The sequence below is a fragment of the Eptesicus fuscus genome, chromosome 22, assembly GCF_027574615.1.
Source record: "Eptesicus fuscus isolate TK198812 chromosome 22, DD_ASM_mEF_20220401, whole genome shotgun sequence".
NCBI lineage: Eukaryota > Metazoa > Chordata > Mammalia > Chiroptera > Vespertilionidae > Eptesicus > Eptesicus fuscus.
This window is the reverse complement of record NC_072494.1, coordinates 19,425,177-19,445,663: the sequence shown is the minus strand read 5'-3', so window position 1 is coordinate 19,445,663 and position 20,487 is coordinate 19,425,177. Positions and strand designations below refer to the sequence as shown.

Sequence of the window (20,487 nt, the reverse complement as noted above, 5' to 3'; positions counted from 1 at the left end):
TGTATTTTTTTCTTATTACATAGATTTAATTTACTTATTGCTTAGAGTGACTGTTTAAAAAATAAAAGCATGCCCTTATTTTTCATCTTGTCATAATTTGGGTAGGTTTTTGTTTTAAATTGAACTATTAAAGGGGGAAAAATTCCCACCCCACTCTCACTAATAACCCTTCTTAGTTTCTGAACTTTAGATGGTTTTATTAACAATTCTAGATCTATTTGGAAATTACGGCCTCTGACCAAAAAAAGAAATTTAAATTTAGCTCTTTGGGAAATCCTGAGAATTGGCGGGGGGGAGGGGGGGACGGATTTTGTTTTGCTTTGTTTTAAATGTTGGTATTTCCAAATGTTAAATAAGCTACTGCTTATTTAAAATATGTGCTAAATAAATAAATGTGTTCTGAAGTTCTTTTCAATTTTTACTAACGTTTGCATTTTCAGGAGCCTCCTTATAGCCGGCTTCCTCCTCCTCCCCAGCCCCACCCTAGTCTAGATGAGCTACATCGAAGACGAAAGGAAATAATGGCCCAATTAGAGGAAAGGAAGGTTATCTCTCCACCTCCTTTTGCGCCTTCACCAACATTGCCGCCTACCTTCCATCAAGAGGAAGTAAGCACATCATTTTTAGTCTTGGTTATCCATTTTTCCTCTATCAGTCGTTTGACATGTCCTGCCAAGTAGTCTTTGCTTATTATTCTCAATGTTATGAAAACATTTTCCCATGTTTTCTTCTAAAAGATTTACCTTTTTATTTCCCATTTAGATCTACAGTCTGTCTAGAATTGATTTTTGTATCCTAGTGTTTTAAGAGTCAAGATCCATTTTTTTCCCCAGAGGATATCTCATTGGCCCAGCTCCATTTAATAAAAAGATCATCCTTTTCCCAGGGCCCTGTAGTCACCTTTATCATGGTTGGGGGACTAGATATGTTTCTGGACTCATATTCTGTTTAATTGATATATTTCTGTGTACTTAGACCAATACCACATTGTCTCAGTGTAGTTTTATAATACATCTTATTAATTGGTGATGTTTGTTTTTCAGTTTTATTGTTCTTCAAGGTTACCTTTGCTGTTCTTGGTCCTTGGACTTTCCAGGCACCTTTTGGAATCAGCATATTGTTGTCCACAAAAATATATGCTGCAATTTTTATTAGGGTTACATTGACTCTCTGGATCTGCACTGTCCAATATGTCTCTCTCCTTAGTTTTTACTATTTGTATAAATGAGATATGCCAAATATTTATTTAAATAACTGCCCTAGCTGGTTTGGCTTAGTGGATAGAGCGCCAGCCTGCAGACTGAAGGGTCCTGGGTTTGATTCTGGTCAAGGGCACATGCCTGGTTGCAGTCTCAATCCCCAGTAGGCGGCATGCAGGAGGCAGCTGATCAATGATTCTCTCTCATCATTGATTCTCTCTCTCTCTCTCTCTCTCTCTCTCTCTCTCCTTCTCCCTTCCTATCTGAAATCAATAAAAATATATTTAATAAATAAATAAAGAGGAAAGTAGCAGGATGGTAAAGATGATTCAAAGAATAGGAGAGACAGGCTAGTATAGTAGTGAATGTTAGGGGAAAAAAAGAACACTGAAATAAGGTTGCTAGAATAAACTGATTAAAGCACTACAAGGCAATAAGCCACACTTTTGGGGGTTGTCTTCTTTGTATTTTTACAGGACACTGTTAATAGTCACCGTGAATGAATATTATTGTCTTTTTAATGTCTACAGGGTCTATAGTGGTATTCATTTTTCCACTTCTAATATCAGTTAATAATTTTTTTTTCAGTCATGCTAGGGACTTACCAATTTTGTCTTTTCAAAAAACCAGCCTTTGCTTTGTTGATATGTATTCTGGTTTGTTGATTGTACATACTGCCTGAGCTTATAGTATGTATATATGGTGCGTTTTTTTTTATGTCAAACAGATCTTCTCAGCAGTGTTGTAGTTGATGCTATGTAAGGAAAATGTCTCACATCCTTTATGTGTAGAATTATTATTCTAAACACTGCTGTCTGGCAGATAATGAGTAACAGGAAGTGAAAAGTGAAGTGCATCAGATGACGTATAATAAACAGTAACCTTTTGGGTCTGTGAAAGTCATAACATCTATTAATGTAATTTTACTTGTAAAGTATAAACATTACATGATGGAAAACTGACATCTTAGAACCTTGTTATGCCCTACTGTTTTTTAATAATTATGGAAAGCAATATGACACTGTGAAAAGTGAGCTAATTTTGGAATTAAACATCTTTGAGGTTTAGCTGTGTCACCCAGTGTGTGATCTTTTGTAAGTTCCCTAGCCTCTCTGAACCCTGAGGCTCAGGTTTCTCTTTGTAAATCAAGCATAGTGAAGCCTATTCATAGTGATGCGGTGAAGATTAAATGAGAGACATAAGTCATGTGGCACATAGCAGGCATTCAGTGAATAATAACTAGTTACTGACATGCAAAGCTATATACAGTTGACCCTTAAACAACATGGGGGTTAGGAGTGCCAACCCCGTGAAGTCAAAAATCTGAGTATAACTTTTGATTCCCTCAAAAGTTTACTACTGTATAGTTGTCCCTCAGTGAAGGATTGGTTCCAGCACATGCCCCCACATCAAGGGCCACATATGCTCAAGGCCCTTGTAAAAAATGGCATAGAACTGTGCATACATTTGACCCTCTGCACCTGTGGATACAAAACCTGGGGATAAAGGGCCAACCGTATGTTTACTGAAAAATAACTGTGTATAGTGAACCTACGCAGTTCAAAACTATGTTGTTCGTGGGTCAACTGTATTTAAATTTCAGTTCTGATCATAAATAATACATATATTTGTGTTAACTTTATACATTATAAAAATACATAACAAAAATTTCTCCAAAATTCCCATTTTTTATATCATTGTCAGTTTATTAGATATTTCAACTTTTCTATGGGTGAACTAATAAGTATCATTTAGTAATATATCTTAAGGTTTTGTGTGTGTGGTTTTTTTTTTGTTTTTTTTTTTTGTTTTTTTTTTGTTTTCATTTAACCAATTACCCTGCATGTCCTTCTGTGTCAGTATATAACCTTTTCTCATTCCTTTCAACAGATGCATAATACATTATGGTCAGAGGGAAAAACCCTTGTTAGTAGGGCGTGTCTCTAAAAAGCTAGCTGTTCTACACAAAGTTTGTAAGTGGAAGAGAAATGATAAAAGAGACAGAATTTTATTATTTTTTTAAAAATATATTTTATTGATTTTTTACAGAGAGGAAGGGAGAGGGATAGAGAGTTAGAAACATTGATGAGAGAGAAACATCCATCAGCTGCCTCCTGCATGCCCCCCACTGGGGATGTGCCCGCAACCAAGGTACATGCCCTTGACCGGAATCGAACCCAGGACCCTTCAGTCCACAGGCCGACGCTCTATCCACTGAGCCACAACGGTTTCAGCTAAAAGAGACAGAATTTTAAAACTAAAAGTAGCACAGTGGCTCAGTGGTTGAGCTTTGACCTATGAGCCAGGAGATCATGGTTCAATTCCCAATCAGGGCACGTGCCCCAGTTGTGGAGTCGATCGCCAGTGTGTGGGGCATGCAGGAGGCAGCCAGTCAATGATTCTTTCTCATCATTGATGTTTCTATATCTCCCTCTCCCTTCCTCTCTGAAATTAGTAAAAATATATTTTTAAAAATAGATGTAGGATGAAAAAAAAAAGGTATTAACCATAGAAGTAGAAGTTGTGGTTGAAACTGAGTGATATTTGGACACAGCAGACCCTGTGCCCCACAGAAGACCAATGATGATTCAGAAAGCAAGATTGTTTTAGATGGAGGTAGGCATAGAGCCAGTTATGTGTACCAGTGGCCCCTAGGGATCAGTATATGTATCTGAAGCGAAAGCAGCATTGAAGTTGTGGTTCTAGCACTGCCCTAGACTGATGGAGCCTTGGTTAGATCATGTGGACTTGAACATATGAGAGAGATAGTGTGCATCAAAGTACTTTGAATACTGCAAAACATTACACAAGTATGAATGTTGTGAATTTAGTAAAAATAGGTTAGACCTAGAATAGCTATTCTGTCATCATATAATTTCAGATTTCATCTTGAAAAAACAAAATTATGCATCTTATCCTTTTCACTCCATTGAGTCAACCTCAGGACCAGAAATTTTTCAAGATATGAATTATTACTGTTAAAGAGATTTCAGAAAAAAGTTACTACCATATACAACATTCAAAATAGTTTTAATGCTCTTGTTACCTGGTATGTTATTGAGGGGACGGTTAAGCAAAACTTGAGGGCTTGCTACATATTTGCTTATGTATTGACATGATCTAATGAGGAAGAGGATGATCAAACCTCAAAACTCTAGCTTGATTCCTTGAAAGACAGAGATACTTCCTTTCTGACCTTCTGCTAACAAAATGTAAAAGCTAAACATCATTCTTCACTTGTTTTATGTTCTATAAAAACTGTTGTGACAAATCAAATAACCACCATTACCTTGAAGATCCTATGTTGGCACTTACATTTTTAAACAGTGTTTTTCTAACTACTGAGTTTTGAAATTAACTGATTGGGGCATGATTTCTAAGAAATTCCTGCTTTTCCTGTGTTGTTATTCATACACCCATTTCCTATTTTTTCTTTTCTTTTTTTCCCTTTCTTTAGTTATTGGATGAAGACTTGAAGGTAGCTGGGAAATATAAGGGAAATGATTATAGCCAGTACTCTCCCTGGTCATGTGACACCATCGGCTCCTACATTGGAACCAAAGATGCAAAACCCAAAGATGCTGTGGCAGCAGGGAGTGTGGAAATGATGGTATGTGTAATAACTAAACCATAATTAATATAAGCCAAGATAACCAAATAAATTATCTCCCCATTATAGTACAGATACATAATTGAGCTTTGCTTAAGAGTTTCAGGCCATATTTTATACTATGCACTTGAATTATTTAAAGTATACTTTTTTGTTTGTTTTTTGGGGGTAAATAAAAATATTTTAATACTTACCTAGACAAAAAGAACATTTATTATATTTCTGTACAGCTAGCAGTTAACCCAACAACTGTTTAGAACCAAAATTAAATTATTTTGCATAATTAATCAAGATCTTGGGTTTCTTGTCCAGGAAATTATAACTCTTTTACAACTTTGAAGTTTAAACAACAAAGTGGAATCTAGTGAACAGTAATAGTATTTCAGTCAGATTTGGAGCTACTTAACCTCAAGTGAGCTATGGTATACTGAAATGTTACACTTATGCTTTTTTTTTTTTTTTAACAAAAAAATAATGTAACACCAATGTACCCAAGCTTAAAATGTAACTATTTTATCTTAATTACTTCTTTATTAAAAAATAAATAAAACTTCACAAAAGTAGTTAAATCCTCCTGTATATACTTGCCTACTCTCATGTTTCCCCTCCCTCCTTCCCTGTAGTTCAAGTTCATTCATTTTAATTACTTTTATCCTATATCATTGGATAACTGAAATCCGACAGTAAATATATATATGAATTATTTATTTTTCTGCTGGCTGTTTAGACTATTTATTTTATTTAGGCTATTTTTTATCTTTTACTATTATGTGCACTGCTACATTGAACATTTCTGTGTATGTTTTTTTGTGCACATGCATGAAAATTATGCTTTGAGTGGTATTGCTGGGTTAAAAGGTATGCCTTGACTATTCTTTAACATTTGCCCTTATTAACTGTAACAAAGGTTTCCTAGGTTATTATATTGGCTTTCGTAGACAAATATTTGACCAGCTGGTTAAAAGAAGACCAATTCTCTTAATAGAAAAGGAAGACTTAGATGCTAATACTGCTATAAATGAGTAGAGTGATACTTACAGCATAAATATAATTAGATGCCAGAGGGAGTCAGGAAGGGAGGGAAGGAGACAGAAAGATAGATAGACAGACAGAAAGGGATGTAGAGGAAGAAGAAGCGAAAAATGAACCTTTTGTTTTTCTATGATGTGATTGGGGACACGTTTTTAGGCCATAGAAAACTCTCTAAGAACAGGAATGAGATGAGGAGGAAGAGATAACAGGAACCCTTGCTTTGTATCTGGCTTTCAGAAAGTTATTATAGTAAAGTAACAAATATTAGCCAAAAAAAACTCATTTTCTTAAATCAGGTTTGCCAGCCTTACCTGGATGTAACTGAAAATCTCTTAAATGGTGAAAGAAGTCTAGCTCAGTGTTTCTCAGACGTGAATGTCCACATAGATTACCTAGAGTTGTTAAAATGCAGGTTCAGCCCTGGCCGGTTTGGCTCAGTGGATAGAGCGTCGGCCTGCGGACTGAAGGGTCCCAGGTTCGATTCCGGTCAAGGGCATGTACCTTGGTTGCAGGCACATCCCCATTGGGGAGTGTGCAGGAGGCAGCTGATGGATGTTTCTCTCTCATCGATGTTTCTAACTCTCTATCATTCTCCCTTCCTCTCTGTAAAAAAATCAATAAAATATATTAAAAAAAAAAAAAGAAAAAAAATGCAGGTTCAAGTTGAGAAAGACTGGGGTGGGACCTGAGAGTCTGCATTTCTAATATTTTCCAATCGCTGCTGCTGCTGCTCCCACACTATATACTATGAGTAGCAATGGTCTAGCAATTAGATTTCCATATCTATTTATTTTCGGTACTTATTTCTTTCTGACTTTTGAAGATCCTATGTTGGCACTTACATTTTTAAACAGTGTTTTTCTAACTACTGAGTTTTGAAATTAACTGATTGGGTCATGATGGGTCTTTAAAGAAATGAATTAGAATAACAATATAAATACAAGAGTACTTTTCATATAGTAAGAGTAAATATTTGTGATGAAATTATATTTGAATGTATATATGGACTGACTCATGATATCTACATATATAAAAGCCTAAGTGACAATTCTGTGCGACCAGTAGGTATGATGTGCAATGACCACCAGGGGGCAGATGCTCTGACTGGTAGCTATGACGCGCACTAACCACCAGGGGGCAAACGCTTAACACAGAAGCTGCCAAGCTACAGTGACTTGGCAGCTGTGGTTCTCAGGTGACGCATCTGGAACCAGAGAGGAGGGAGCCTGATTCTGGGGTGCGTCACCCGAGAAGCGCTCTCTCACAATCTGGGACCCTTCGGGGGGATGTCGGAGAGCGGGTTTTGGCCCGATCCCTCAAAGGCCAGACCAAGGGACCCCATCGGTGCACGAATCCTGCCTCTAGTAAAATACATTGTGGAATAGTCAAAGGTTTAAAAAGTGTTTTATATGACAACCAACCAAAGGCAACTAATGATTTTAATCTTACCAGTAAGAATATTATCCTCTTTTTCAACCTAATTACAATGCTAGAGGAAATTATGTTAGAGACCTAAGTGTGGGGTGGATTTCTCATTTTACTTATCAGAATGTGGAGAGTAAAGGAATGAGAGACCAGCGGTTGGATCATCAGAGAAGAGCAACAGAAACCAGTGATGATGACCTCATCCCATTTGGAGACCGACCAACAGTATCTCGGTTTGGTGCCATCTCTCGAACTTCCAAAACAATATATCAGGGTGCTGGCCCAATGCAGGCTATGGCACCTCAGGGAGCTCCCACAAAATCTGTTAACATTTCAGGTAAGAACGTCCAAGGTAATCTCATCTAGAGGGTTCACAGACATGAAACACACACACACACACACACACACACCCGCAAAAACCCTCCTTACTACTCTCTTACTGTCAGTGCTTCCCATAATCTTCCAAGACAGTCTGTCTTTAAACTTTTCCTCAGAATTATCCCTGTAGGAAGGTAATTATAACCCAGGCAATTCTAGGGGTATAAACTAAAATTAAATGTCTTATATGAAGATTTCCTAGTTTTTTAACAGCTTCATTACTCTTTATTAAAATAATATATTCTCATTTTTTTTAAATTGAAACAAAAGAAAGAAATTACAAAGACTGATGTTTCATTCAGGGAAAAACAGACATCAGTGCCCTGTTCCTGTACTAGGAGACATCTTTCCAGATAGCTGTGTACATACCATGCCTGTGCCTTTTAGGCCAAGACTGCCCCAGGAGAATCAAATCTGTAGATTGTGTTGCTCTACAGTGAATTACTCCTCTCTTACAGATTACAGTCCATATGGAACCCATGGTGGCTGGGGAGGCTCTCCCTACTCACCTCATCAAAACATACCTTCTCAGGGACACTTCAGTGAGAGGTATGAGTCATTTTCACTTTTACAAAGTTTTAAAGTTATTCAACTTCTCTTATTTTGTTTTTTTAGTCAGTATTTTTAAAAAATAAACATTGTAATTTGTTCCATGCTTTCTTTCCCACCAAAGGGAGAGGATATCCATGTCAGAAGTGGCCAGTCATGGCAAACCCCTTCCATCTGCTGACAGGGAACAGCTACGACTAGAATTGCAACAGCTAAACCATCAAATTAGCCAACAGACTCAGCTACGTGGACTAGAGGTACTAGCCTATAGATATTTTTTTACTCCAGTTTTAGAAGAGTGCTCCAAGATTTTAGAAGGAGGATCTTTTGAAGTACTATTTTAACAGTTACTAGTACATAGGTGTCCTTTCTTCAAAGAATTGAAGCACTTAGAGTTTAGTTCTGGGACAGTGCGAAAATTATCATTTTATTACCTGAGGATAAGACAGGTTATCTAAATTTTCACAATAGATATTTATCAGCATGTGCTTTAACTTAAAATTGGTTTTTAATTTCTTTAACTTTTAAAAATTTGTCTTATATTCTTTAAGTCCCAGCATTTTTTATACATATTTAAAAAATAGAAGCTTAGATCTTTGACTTTTAAAAATAGCCTCTGAAAAAATAAATAAAAATAGGCTCTGTATAATAATAGCACCTTCATCAATACAGTTCTTTTAGTTTATAAGTTATTATCACATGTTATTTGATTCATACAATGTCCCTGACAGGTATGTTAGGCAGATGTTATTATTACCCTTTTTTTGGTTGAAGATTTTAGTTTTACAGAGATTGAAACATGAGCCCAGGTCTTCAGACTCCAAATTCAGTATTGCTGCTGATTTATGGTTTTATCTTAGTTGAAATTTCTAGTCCCATTTTCTGTCCCAAAAGAATATCACCATCATTTGGAAATTTGTCATATATTAACTCAACTGTAGTTAAAGGTCCTTCCTTGCCATTAATGAGATTTCATTGAAATTACAGGATTTACTTCAGAGAAATTTCAATAAAAAGGGGGAAGAATGTATATTTAATGTTGACTTCTTTAAGAGCTACTTATACCTAAGATCAAATTACTATTCACTAAGTTTAAATCCTCTATGTTTTTATTTTCAAATGGTACTAAAAGAAAGAGACAGTATCTTACAGTTGCACCATTTTTATTGCAACTACCTGAGTGATAAGCTGCTTATGGCTGTGGTCTGAAATCGGGCCTGGCCATTCTGTGCATGGTGTGAAATGTATTGAATTGTGTATGTGCTTGGCTTCATGCACTAGGCTGTTAGTAACAGGCTGGTGTTGCAGAGGGAGGTGAACACCCTGGCAGCCCAGTCACAGCCACCACCACCACCTCCAAAATGGCCTGGAATGATCTCAAGCGAGCAGTTGAGCTTGGAACTGCACCAGGTGGAAAGGGAAATCGGGAAGAGAACCCGGGAACTGAGTTTGGTGAGTGTTGCGGTGGGAAACGAGAGGGAAGGTGAAAGGAAAACATCCGTCATGGAACTCATAGCTCTAGAGTTGTAGAATCACCCAGAACTATAGAATCATCACCCCAAGGCACTCCAAGGAGTGATAAATGTTTAGAATAAGTCTCATGAAGATGGGCTTTCATCCTATTTTATTATTCCCTTTTGATTTGACTGTGTTCTTTGTGTTGGAATTCTGCATTACAAAAAAAAAACGTTTAGGGAAAACAAGGTAGGTAGTTGGAAGTTATTACAATTCTGTTAAATATACTGATTAGGGAAGCAGTGGGAGTATGGTGTTTATGATTTTGCTGATATCGTCATGTTATATAAAGATGTACTACATGCTACCAAATAGCATTCTAGTTTTCATAGCCCTTGTTATTGATGATCTGGCTTTTCTTATGCAATGCAATCTACACACTCTTTCCTGTGGCATTATATCCATGGATGTGCTTAGGCTTTGCTTCATAGTGCACTAACATTCATTTCGGTAAATTTTGAATCTTGGGATTGAACCAGTCCCCCAGGTTGCATGTAACTGACTTTGTTGTTGTGTAGCTTTCACATTTTTTCTAAGCAAATAAATGGGGTAGTTTTTCTGTTTTCATTAAGTAGATTATAGATAGATATTATACTTGGCTTGCTTTTTCTAAGTCCTCATTTATGTGAGATATTTCCATGTTAACTTGAGGCATTCTCCCCCGTATTATTCAGCTTGGGTAGTGAACAAGTGGATTGTACTCTATTGCATATGTCTCTCTTTTAGTCTGCCTGTTTCTTTAGTCATTTTACAAAACTATATGATTTCTGGATCTGTGTTTGACCTCTTTTCCATTACCACCATTAAATAGAAGCTAATTGAATTTATTTCCTTCTCTTTCAAAGGAGAACCAGTGTTCTCTGGATATGAAAAGCAAATTAAATACAAGTAAGCAAGCAGAAAATGGACAACCAGAACCACAAACTAAGGTTCCAACCGAGGACCTTACATTGACATTCAGGTAAAGAAACAGTCATTTGCATAGTCATATATTACACAGTCATGACAGAAATATCCTTAGAAATATGATTTGATTTTTAAAGTGGCATTATTCTGTATACATTGAGAAAGAATATTTTCACATAAATTTAGGTGTTTAAAATTTTATTTTAGAACAGATCCAAAATTGAATTATCTGTTAAGACTTAATGGAAATTTTCTGGTTACATTTCCTTCTTTCCCTTGCTTTTTAATTTATTTGAAACCAATGTTTACATTTTGATGTATACCTATCTAATCTTTTTTAAGAAGTGTGGGCATTTAGCCTCTTTCAAAACCCACCCACCATTTCATCTCCCTGGTTTTTAATTTGTTCTATTCCATGTCATCTAAAAATTCTTCTACAGGTTTGGAAGGATACCTATCAGATATTATGAACCACCCTGCAGTAAACAATATTGAAGTTAATTCTTTGTACATCTTTAAGTATTTCCTTAGAACATTTTGAGACTTTTGATACATAGTCCTGAGTTGCCCTCCTGGTCCTATCTAATAAAGAGGGAATATGTTAATTGACCCTCACACCATTTCAAAGATGGTGCCCACAGCCAATTAGGAGGGAATATGCTAATTGACTGCCCCACCCTCAAAGATGGCAGCTCCCAGTCCCCTCAGCCCTGCTGGGGTGGCAGGCGCCTGCCTCCGGATTCCCCCAATCCCCTCAGCCCCCAGCCGCCCAGGGCCGGCCTGAGGCGCAGGCAAGCCTTGGGTGGCGGCTGCCCAGCCGCCCAGGGCCGGCCGAGGCTTTCGCTGCCAGCAGTGGCAGCAGCAGAAGTGTGATAGGGCATCGCCTTCCCCTGATCGCCAGGTTGCCTCCCGCACCTGAGGGCTCCCGGACTGTGAGAGGGGTAGGCCAGGCTAAGGGACGCCCCCACTCCAGTGCATGAATTTTCATGCACCGGGACTCTAGTAATATATAACAACTTGAAACCCAGTGCACAAATTCATACACATGTGGGGTCCCTGAGCCTGGCCGGCAATCTGGGCCGATCGGGGCCGGCTGGCCAGGGGGAGGGACCACAGGAGGTTGGCTGGCTGCGGGAGGTTGACTGTGGGGGCACACTGACCACCAAGGGGGAAGCTCCTGCATTGAGCATCTGCCTCCTGGTATTCATTGCGTCATCATAGCAACTGGTTGACCAGTTGAGCAGTTGACCAGTCATAATGGTCGCTTAGGCTTTTACATATATAGATAACTGCTAATGCCCTGTTGCTTTCATGCTTAGGGTTTGGCTATTTAAACCCATGCATTGTTTTTCTTAAAGGCCATATTGTAAATATTTAAAATTATGTGTTTTATAGTCTCTGTCAAAACTCTCAATTCTGCCATTATAGTATGAAAGCAGCCATAGACACTATGTAAACAAACAGGCAGGCTGTGTTCAAATGAAACTTTATTTACAAAAACTGGCAGCAGCTAGCCTTAGTTTGAGAACCTCTTTGCTAAAGCATGGATATAGAGCTGTAAATTAAAGTTTGAAAGCCATTCCTAGTCTCCATACTACTGAAAGAACTGTCCTTTTGATTTTATTCTACTAAATAACCATTTTATCTCCTATTTAGAAATTCCAACTCTTTTTTTTTAAATGTTAACAGTGATGTACCGAATGGATCAGCCTTGACACAAGAGAATATCAGCCTCCTATCAAACAAGACCAGCTCTCTGAACCTATCAGAGGACCCTGAGGGAGGAGGAGACAACAATGACTCCCAGCGATCAGGAGTTACACCCAGTTCTGCTCCCTAAAATATGAGGAGTCAGACTTCTATCTTCTGCTCCGAATCAATTTGTGGGACGTAGGTGTAGCAGAACGATAACTTCTAAACTTCTTCTCTGAGAGTGGTCAGAGAAGTCCAGGGAAAGCACCGGAGGCAATGTGCACAAACACCACTACTAAAAACAAACCCTGCACATAGATCACATCAATGCATTTTTTAATTTAAAAAAAGGAAAAAGAAAAAGGAAATTAGCAGTATCTGCAAGCAATTCAGATTAAATTTGTTTTTGTTCTGTGAATGAACTTTATTTTAATAACTTTGGACGCCTTGGATCCAGGGCTTTAAAAAAAAGAAGATATTATATATACACTCTGTTTGATTAATTGTATGATCTTAATGAAGTAGGTTTTTCTTGTATTTTGGTATTATTACATACCCAGTGTATAATTCCTGCCTTGCAATCCTTTCCCACTCTCACAACCCCATAAATTAAAACAGACAAAAAGCACCGGCCTGTCTGAGAATCCTCCGGTGCTTGATAAACAAAAAGACAGTAACAGACCAGTTAGAAAATGTGCAGCAAACCAAGGTTTCTGAGAGCTGTCATTTGGAAGCCATGATTATCCTTTCCTCTCTGGGTCACTGCCTTCATGTGTTAAGTATGTTTCCTATGTTATTCAAACATATTTTTGTTCAGGGGGGTTTTATTTCTTGTTTTGTTTTTAACTTTTCAGAGATAATTGCCAGACAATTTTTTAAGTCCTCATGTCCATGTTATGGAATCCTTTCATTTTCTTAATGTAATCTGAAAGCAGAGCCAGTGTTTAGATTGTTGGTTAGATTTGTATGGAGATTATTTTAAGAATGAACTCTAATTTATTAGCACTGGAAATACTTGGTTAGTGTATGACCTACTTGGAGCTGATGGTTGGAAATTTGGACCTGTGCTTTTTTCTAAATTGAACTTTGGGTGAAATCAGAGAATGCTAAAAAATCAGCACAGCACAATCAACCATGTTTTAAAACTGCAACACTTGATTTGAAGTTAAAATGGACAGAGCTACATTATTTCACTGAATTCTTTTATTTTACCCTCAAAACCCAAAAATATAAAATAAAATCCCTAAATACTGGTGCCCCTGGCTTGCAGAGGTTTGCCTGGATCCTGATAATAGTTTGTGAATTGATCAGTTGTTGCTGTTCAGAATCATTAGCACAAGTAGGTAGAAGAACCTAGAGGTTAATTTCCATAGACTTGGCTTTACAATACTATAAAGATTCTTCATGAAAATGTTATAAAGAATAAAGAAGGATTTGATTGGTTAGTTCTGCTGCACATATTCTGATGGCCCATGTCTGTACTGAACTAAGACCCTATAAACCATGCTAGGTGGGGATTATTGGATATAGTCACTCTCCCCATCCCTCTGTTAGCCTGATTTTTTATAATTTCCTTTTCTGGATTATACTACTAAAACAGAAAGCACTGGTTATGTAATGTTACTGCATTGCTTTGGTTGGGTAAAAGCAAGAGTTTGTATTTTTCTTGTTTCTTATTTTCTTAACCCTGAACTCCTGCTGAGGTCATAACAACCTCAGTCTAAGCTCTGTGTCCATCATAATGTTAACTGAAACAAATTGGGGGGAGGGGGGGTAATTCAGTCCTGCCATTGCCTACCAGTAGGAGAGTCCAAACAGAACACTCTTTTGAGTAGCGATTATTTAATTTGCCCAGTCAAGGCACCGTGTTTATATACTATTTCACATTGAATTTGATTATGCCCTACAGACCTGGCTGGTCAAGGATTTGATATACACATATTGGCTTGGGATTCGAGCTTTCTTTTTTATTTAAATAAAAATTTATATATATATTATATATATACATATATACATAGCTATATCTGTATATATATTGGGTATGTTTTAAGGATTTTTTCGCATGAGCGCAGCTGTTGCGATAAAATGACTGATTGGGAGGTAGAAGCACTGAATGAAGATGAGGCATTTTTTCATTTGAAATCCATATTTTTCTGTTTTGTTAATACACTTGCTTTTGTGCTTTTTTTTTTGTTTTGCTTAAAACCCTCATATATTTATTCTTTAAGTGTTTATTGTTTTTTGGGAGAAGGAGAGAAACTGTTTGTCTGACAGAGCCCCAAGACTTTTAATTTTTCTATATAGACAACCATAAAAGGCAACATGCTTGGCCTGCAATCTTCTGTGGGCACAGTTGGGCAGATCTTACTTCTCCTTTGGACATGTTAGGTAACTCCTAACTTTTAGAAGCAGTTAGTTCAATTTGGAACTCAAAACAATTTTGGTATTAGAAGGAAACTTAAGGATATTGATTTTGTTAGAATAAGTAAAATTCCATTGGGGTATCTATTACCACACCTGATAACTTCTGTTATTCTGTGTCCTTCAAATGCTCTCATTCTAGCTATCACCATTTTGATACTCCAAACTAGTCAGGAACAGGGATTAACTTATACAGTGTTCCTTTTCTGAATAAAACCAGGAAAGCTACTGTTTTGAATTGATTTAAAATAGTTTTTCACTTTTTAAGGTATATTTATTTGGGGGCGGGGTAGGAAGATCTCTTAAATTGTAGCCTTAATTCTCGCTGTACCTCTCTGAGGTCCCACACTCTCAAGGCAAGCTGGCTGCATGGAAAGGCAGGGGAGTAGTATATTGTCCATGTATGTGCCTGTAGCCCACGTACCTTAATAGGTCATTCTGGCCGCCCTCCTGGATAGTCTTATAGCTTTCCTAGTGCCCATAAGCGGTGTTAGGATAAAGCCTCAAAATTTTGGGTTCTTTTTTCCTTTTCTCTGTGATTTACTTTATGATATATGAGCCTGTAAGGGAAAGTGGCAAAAGTACTTGACTGTTGAACTGCCTTTTTTTGGTTAAAATCTATGAAAGGCATTGATTTTTCTAACTTTTAAAATTTATGCCATTAGAAACAAGAGATTAAACGAGTCAGATAGGAAATACAGTTTTTATGCTTTCTACTTACTAAAATATTAATTTCTTCTGAAAATGATTACTTGCTTTCACTGAATTCAAAATCAAGACTTGGACATCTCAAATAAACATGAACAATTCTGAGAGGGCCAAGGTGGGAATAATAAGCACTGTGTTCACTCCTGTTCAAATAAGACCAGAATTTATAGCTAGAAATATAAAAGTACTTTGACTTACTCTTTTTTTAAGGGGTCTCTGGAAAAGTGTAGAAGAACTGAGAATAAGAGATCTAGATTCAGTTTCTTGACTTATATGTAGCTCTTTTGCCTTACTGATAGACACTGTCACAATATAAGTCCAGTAGCTTGCCCTGTCTTGGCTATTTTACAGAGGCTAACGTGACCAACGATCCATTTCTTGTTACTTTTCTAATCAAAAGTTAGTTATAGCAGAGGTTTCTACTAACATTATTCAAATGACAAGACACTATTTCTAATGCCAGCTACAAATATCAGCTACTCAGGATGTACACAGTTTATCTGGTACAGCATTAATGTGGCCGAGTCCCTTCTCCCATCCATTTCCCTTCCCTTCGCCTCACTGTTCCCATGTATTTATTCTTTTGCTTTTTCTAAAAGACATAAAATTGGTATGATTCTCACTTGCTACCTTGAATGTATAACTTCATCAGACCTTCCATAGACCTTCAGAGTTGAAGCTGAAAGTTGTTTTTCTCTTTTATTTTCTGGCCCTTTTCTATCTTGCAAATTCCCTTGATTTACCCACTGCCCTCCCCAATCTGCAACAGTGACAGTTTGCTGCCTCAAAACAGAGCATTCAAATGAATTCGCTTAGCCAATAACTTCTGTGAAGTTGCCTTTTCTAATGGTGTTATTACTCAGTGATGCACAAATGTGGTATTTGCCCTACTGGTAGGCAAACAAAGGTCTGGTTCAGAATGGTAACCTGCTGGGGTGTTCTTGTTTTTTTCTTTTTTTGAAGGAGAGCCAAAGACTTGTGCTTTACTCTGTTTTGGTTTGGGAAAAATAGTAGCCATTTTGATTGTGTAACCTTTAAGTATTTGTGAGTTGATTGTACTGTGTAAGTAGATTTATCTAAAGTTAACTGATAAGTTAGCTGGCCTTATAAAATGTAAAAGTAATGAAAATTCATCAGTTTCTCTTTCATCAGGGAATATCTTTAACAATATTATGTGTAAGTGATCCCTTCCCTTCTTTTTGAGACGATTTTGTCATGATAGCATCTTGTGTGTTTTTGCTTTTTTTAACTTGTGCCTAAAGAACAGTCTCCTATCACTGTGGTTAAGTCATGGGCTGGTGAGACATAATTATTAACTATGGGCTGTATATGTCAGATTATCACATGCCAAGAAAAATAGGTTCTTTTCACTAAAGAGTATGTGGTTGCTATTTCATGTATACAAATGGTGATGGGTGGAGGTCTTACCATCCTTCTTCCACTTTCTTTTTGCTCATTTTAAAGGATTGAGTAAAGGTTTCATACATAAAATCGATCTGTAAAAAGCACCTGTAATGATTTCTATTTCATTAAAAGCAAAGGCCCGGTTACTTTTTAGGAGAAATTAATACCCTGCCTGGAAATTGACTGCAGTGCTTGCTTAGATTTTTACCTTATCAGAATGCAACTTTGTTTATTTATTATTTGGTGTTACATTATTATAGTGTTTCCTTCCTGAAAAATCAGCCTGTCCTTTTAGATAAAAATTATAGCTTTTAAACTAAAACAGTCACTCAGCATTCAGGATTGGATAAGCAAGCCATCTGCTGCTGTCGTCATTTTACCCGTGTGCCTATTGCCGATCCACATTCTCTCTCCCTTGGGCAACTGTGAGTTTTATATTTATTTGTTTTAGCTCAGCTTTATGAGATTTTCCTGCTGAAATGGTTTATTGGGAGTTGTAGGTGGGTTGCAGTTAATACATATATTTTAATTCTTCATTCAACCTTTCTGAGTCACTTGAAAAAGAAAGTTGTTTTTGTCAAAAGGTACTATTAATTATAGTAAATACCATCTTAAGATTTATTTTTTTTAGACTTTTTTGACTGCTAAAGATACTTCACATGTATTAGAGTATAATTGAGAAGTAATACTAGTTATGTTAAGAATAGGAAACTGCCACCACCAGAAAGAAGCAACACCTTCTACTAATTGGGTGGATTTTCAATACTGCACTGAACCAACTGGGTAAAGAGCCTTTTGAAATCCTGTTGTGATATAGGGACTTACCTACCACTGGAATCCTTGTTTTCAGAGCCTCTGAACTTTCAGCCAAACACTGAATTTCCCCTAAACTTTATTCCTGAGCAAAACATTCCTAGGGTAATAACTTTTATTTTCACAAGAAAATAGGCACAATAACCCAAGAGAGAGAACTTAAACCTCAAGACAGTATTGTGTCCAAAAATGTATATTTAGAAAAACAAAATCCTGTGGAGTTAGTATATTATATACAACATAAGGTGAGTTATTTTCTTGTATTGAGATCTCACTGTTTTGGTTGATTGGGGTTTGTTTTGTTTTGTTTAACTCTAAGTAGACAGAGCTCACAAGTCTTTGGCATCCATTCCAGGTTGTATACTCAGAGAGTCATCTTATAACTGGAAACTGTCAGGTAGTCCCTTACCCCGCCCAAGCTGGTACATGAAAGGATCAAGAAAAGGATGGAAACAAACTATTGGGTGAATAATTGGTTGTCTGATTGTTTCGTTTTGCCTGATTTTAAAAAAAATCACTTATTGCTATCATATCTGAACCACCCTATAAAATATTCCTCAAATTTGAAGGCAGTTTAAACTTTTGTTTATTATTTTTACATCCTCTGTTCAACTAATACACAGCCCTGGGGACCACTTTTAACAGGTGTATTGGCTAAGTTTTCATTGTCCCCTTTCTCCTTCTCTTCCCACCTTCTGGGAATGAAAGAAAGTTGGGGGGAAAATTTTTTCCCCCATTCTATTAATTGATCCATAGGCCTCATTATCTTTATGCCGAATCTATGACTTTTTGAAACAGGAAAAGTGGATTAAGATAATGGATAAAACCTTTCACCCACTTAAACATTTTCCAGTTGTGAGATTCCTCTTCCTGTGTGTGGTTTCCTCTCTGTCACCCCAGCTGCCCTGTTCCCCTGTCTATGGTCAATTTGGTCTTTAGGCTCATACCAGTCTCCCCGAGACATTCTGCAGTCATTATCACCTTTTTGGGTGGATTTTATTTTGTTTTATTTTGGTTTTGTTTTTAAAATAACTTTTTAACACTGATGCATACTTGCTTGGGATAGAGCTTGTGTAATTTACCAATCGTATTGATTGTATGTGATTGTGCCCTGCAGAGGTATATTTAACAAGACAAAATAATCTAGGTTAATAAAGGAGCCCATGAGATTTGAGTCAGATTATGAATGATTTCATGAAATCACAGTTTTGCATAGTGAAATTTTAATTTTCTGTTAAAAATCATTGCTAGACTAAATACTTTTTTTAAAATCTTGTATTCCTATTCTTATATTCCTATTTTTTTCCTTGCCTCTGCTCTCTATTCTTTCTTGCCTGCGTCCACCACCTGTTCAGAAATAAAAGTACTGAACCTTAAAGTCATAGCTAATTTTTAAATTGCTGAAGTTCGTGAATTTTTACTTTTACCAAGTGTTTCCAACTTAAAAAGAAAAAGTGAAGACAGATGAACAGATGGTTGTAATTTCACAGGGTGTGAATAATTCCTTACCATTTGGCAAACTAAAGTCTTATTTGAAGACTTTATTTCCTGGAAGTCCTTTTGGAAAAAGGAAAAGAACCCCATTTGAAATGAACCATTTTCCTCTCTTTAAATCTGTTTAGAGTTCCAATTGTTTATCAAGTGAAGTGGAAAAACATAGTAGTAGGAAGGTATTTGGGGCAGCAGAACTTGGGGTTCGAGTAAGGGTGTGTTCTGCTTGTCGCAGGCTTTTGAGAGGATTAGGACCATCTTTTTCAATTTAGTATTATTTGTGTGCATGTTGTTTATATCAAAGATGCCACATTTTGTTAAAATACTATTTCCTTCCTTTATTACCTTGGAAACTGACTCAGCCTCATGTTGCTTCTAATTAGTGTTTAGGGCTCCCATGAGTTGCAGATAAAAGGATCATTTTAACAAGTAGAAGGAGGTGATTCACCTTTTGGTTTGTAAATATATGAAAGTGTCTACAAGGTCTTTATCTGCTTTCTGTCAGCATTTATATTAAATGATAAATTAATGAGGAGAAACTGTGTAGTCTGTGTTGTAAATGAGTCTGTGTCAACTTATTCTAACCATGGGATTAATTTCTTACATCTGTTTTTCCTTTTTAGGTGAAAAATAGAGAAGTAGATCATGCACACAAGCAAACACATACTTGTAGTAGCCAGTTTTGCAGAGAGATGACAGGAGTTAGTCCAGCCTTAAATATACTGCTGTCCAGATTCCTTCATTCATTACACAGTGATTGCACACGAGGAATAAGGTAATGTTCTTGGAACCTAGGGCCAGTCAGTGTTCCATGAAACCTCATGACTCACAGCCAAGTCCTGCCTTTGATGGCTTCTCCTAACTCAGGACCTTCTTTATGGTTAAGCAACATGGACCTGCTCTGGATACCTTCCTGATACAGTTTTTATCATTTCATTCTTACTGACGTCTTCTAATTGTCCTAAAACCCCCACCCATTAGTCATTCCTTGCAATTAGAGGATAAATGTAGGTTTATTTTTTCTTAGAGATCCTGGTAAATATGAGAAAAAGAGAAGGGAGGGAACTTAGTCCAGCTTGAAAGAAACTTAAGAGATTCTGAAATCAATTGCAACACTTTGGATTCTGATTCCAACAAACAAAATGTACAAAGGCATTTATGATTGGGAAAGTGTGAGTTGATTATTGGATATTAGATAATATCAGGGAATGACATTTCTGTTCAGTGTGATAATAGCAACATGGTTTTCCTCAGTGTAGGCTTGCCCTTGTTACCCTCTAACTGATTGGGCCTTTTGTTATCCTGATAACATGCTAGGGACATGATGAACTCCTGGACCCAGGG

At 37.0% G+C, this 20,487-nt stretch overlaps 1 protein-coding gene across 2 annotated transcripts in view; it reads left to right on the top strand.

Moving 5' to 3' along the window:
- RC3H1 (ring finger and CCCH-type domains 1) overlaps positions 1-19,676 on the top strand; it is a 42,920-nt gene extending 23,244 nt beyond the window's left edge. The window contains exons 12-19 of one of the 2 annotated variants that reach the window (XM_008145871.3): positions 441-608; positions 4,657-4,809; positions 7,390-7,603; positions 8,103-8,193; positions 8,318-8,450; positions 9,502-9,645; positions 10,554-10,669; positions 12,304-19,676. In XM_008145871.3, the coding sequence (XP_008144093.1) occupies positions 441-608; positions 4,657-4,809; positions 7,390-7,603; positions 8,103-8,193; positions 8,318-8,450; positions 9,502-9,645; positions 10,554-10,669; positions 12,304-12,454 (1,170 nt within the window). In that variant the 3' untranslated portion in view covers positions 12,455-19,676. Of the gene's footprint in view, positions 1-440; positions 609-4,656; positions 4,810-7,389; positions 7,604-8,102; positions 8,194-8,317; positions 8,451-9,474; positions 9,646-10,553; positions 10,670-12,303 lie in introns of both variants that reach the window. The other variant, XM_008145870.3, reaches the window with a different exon arrangement.
- Positions 19,677-20,487: the final 811 nt, after the last annotated feature.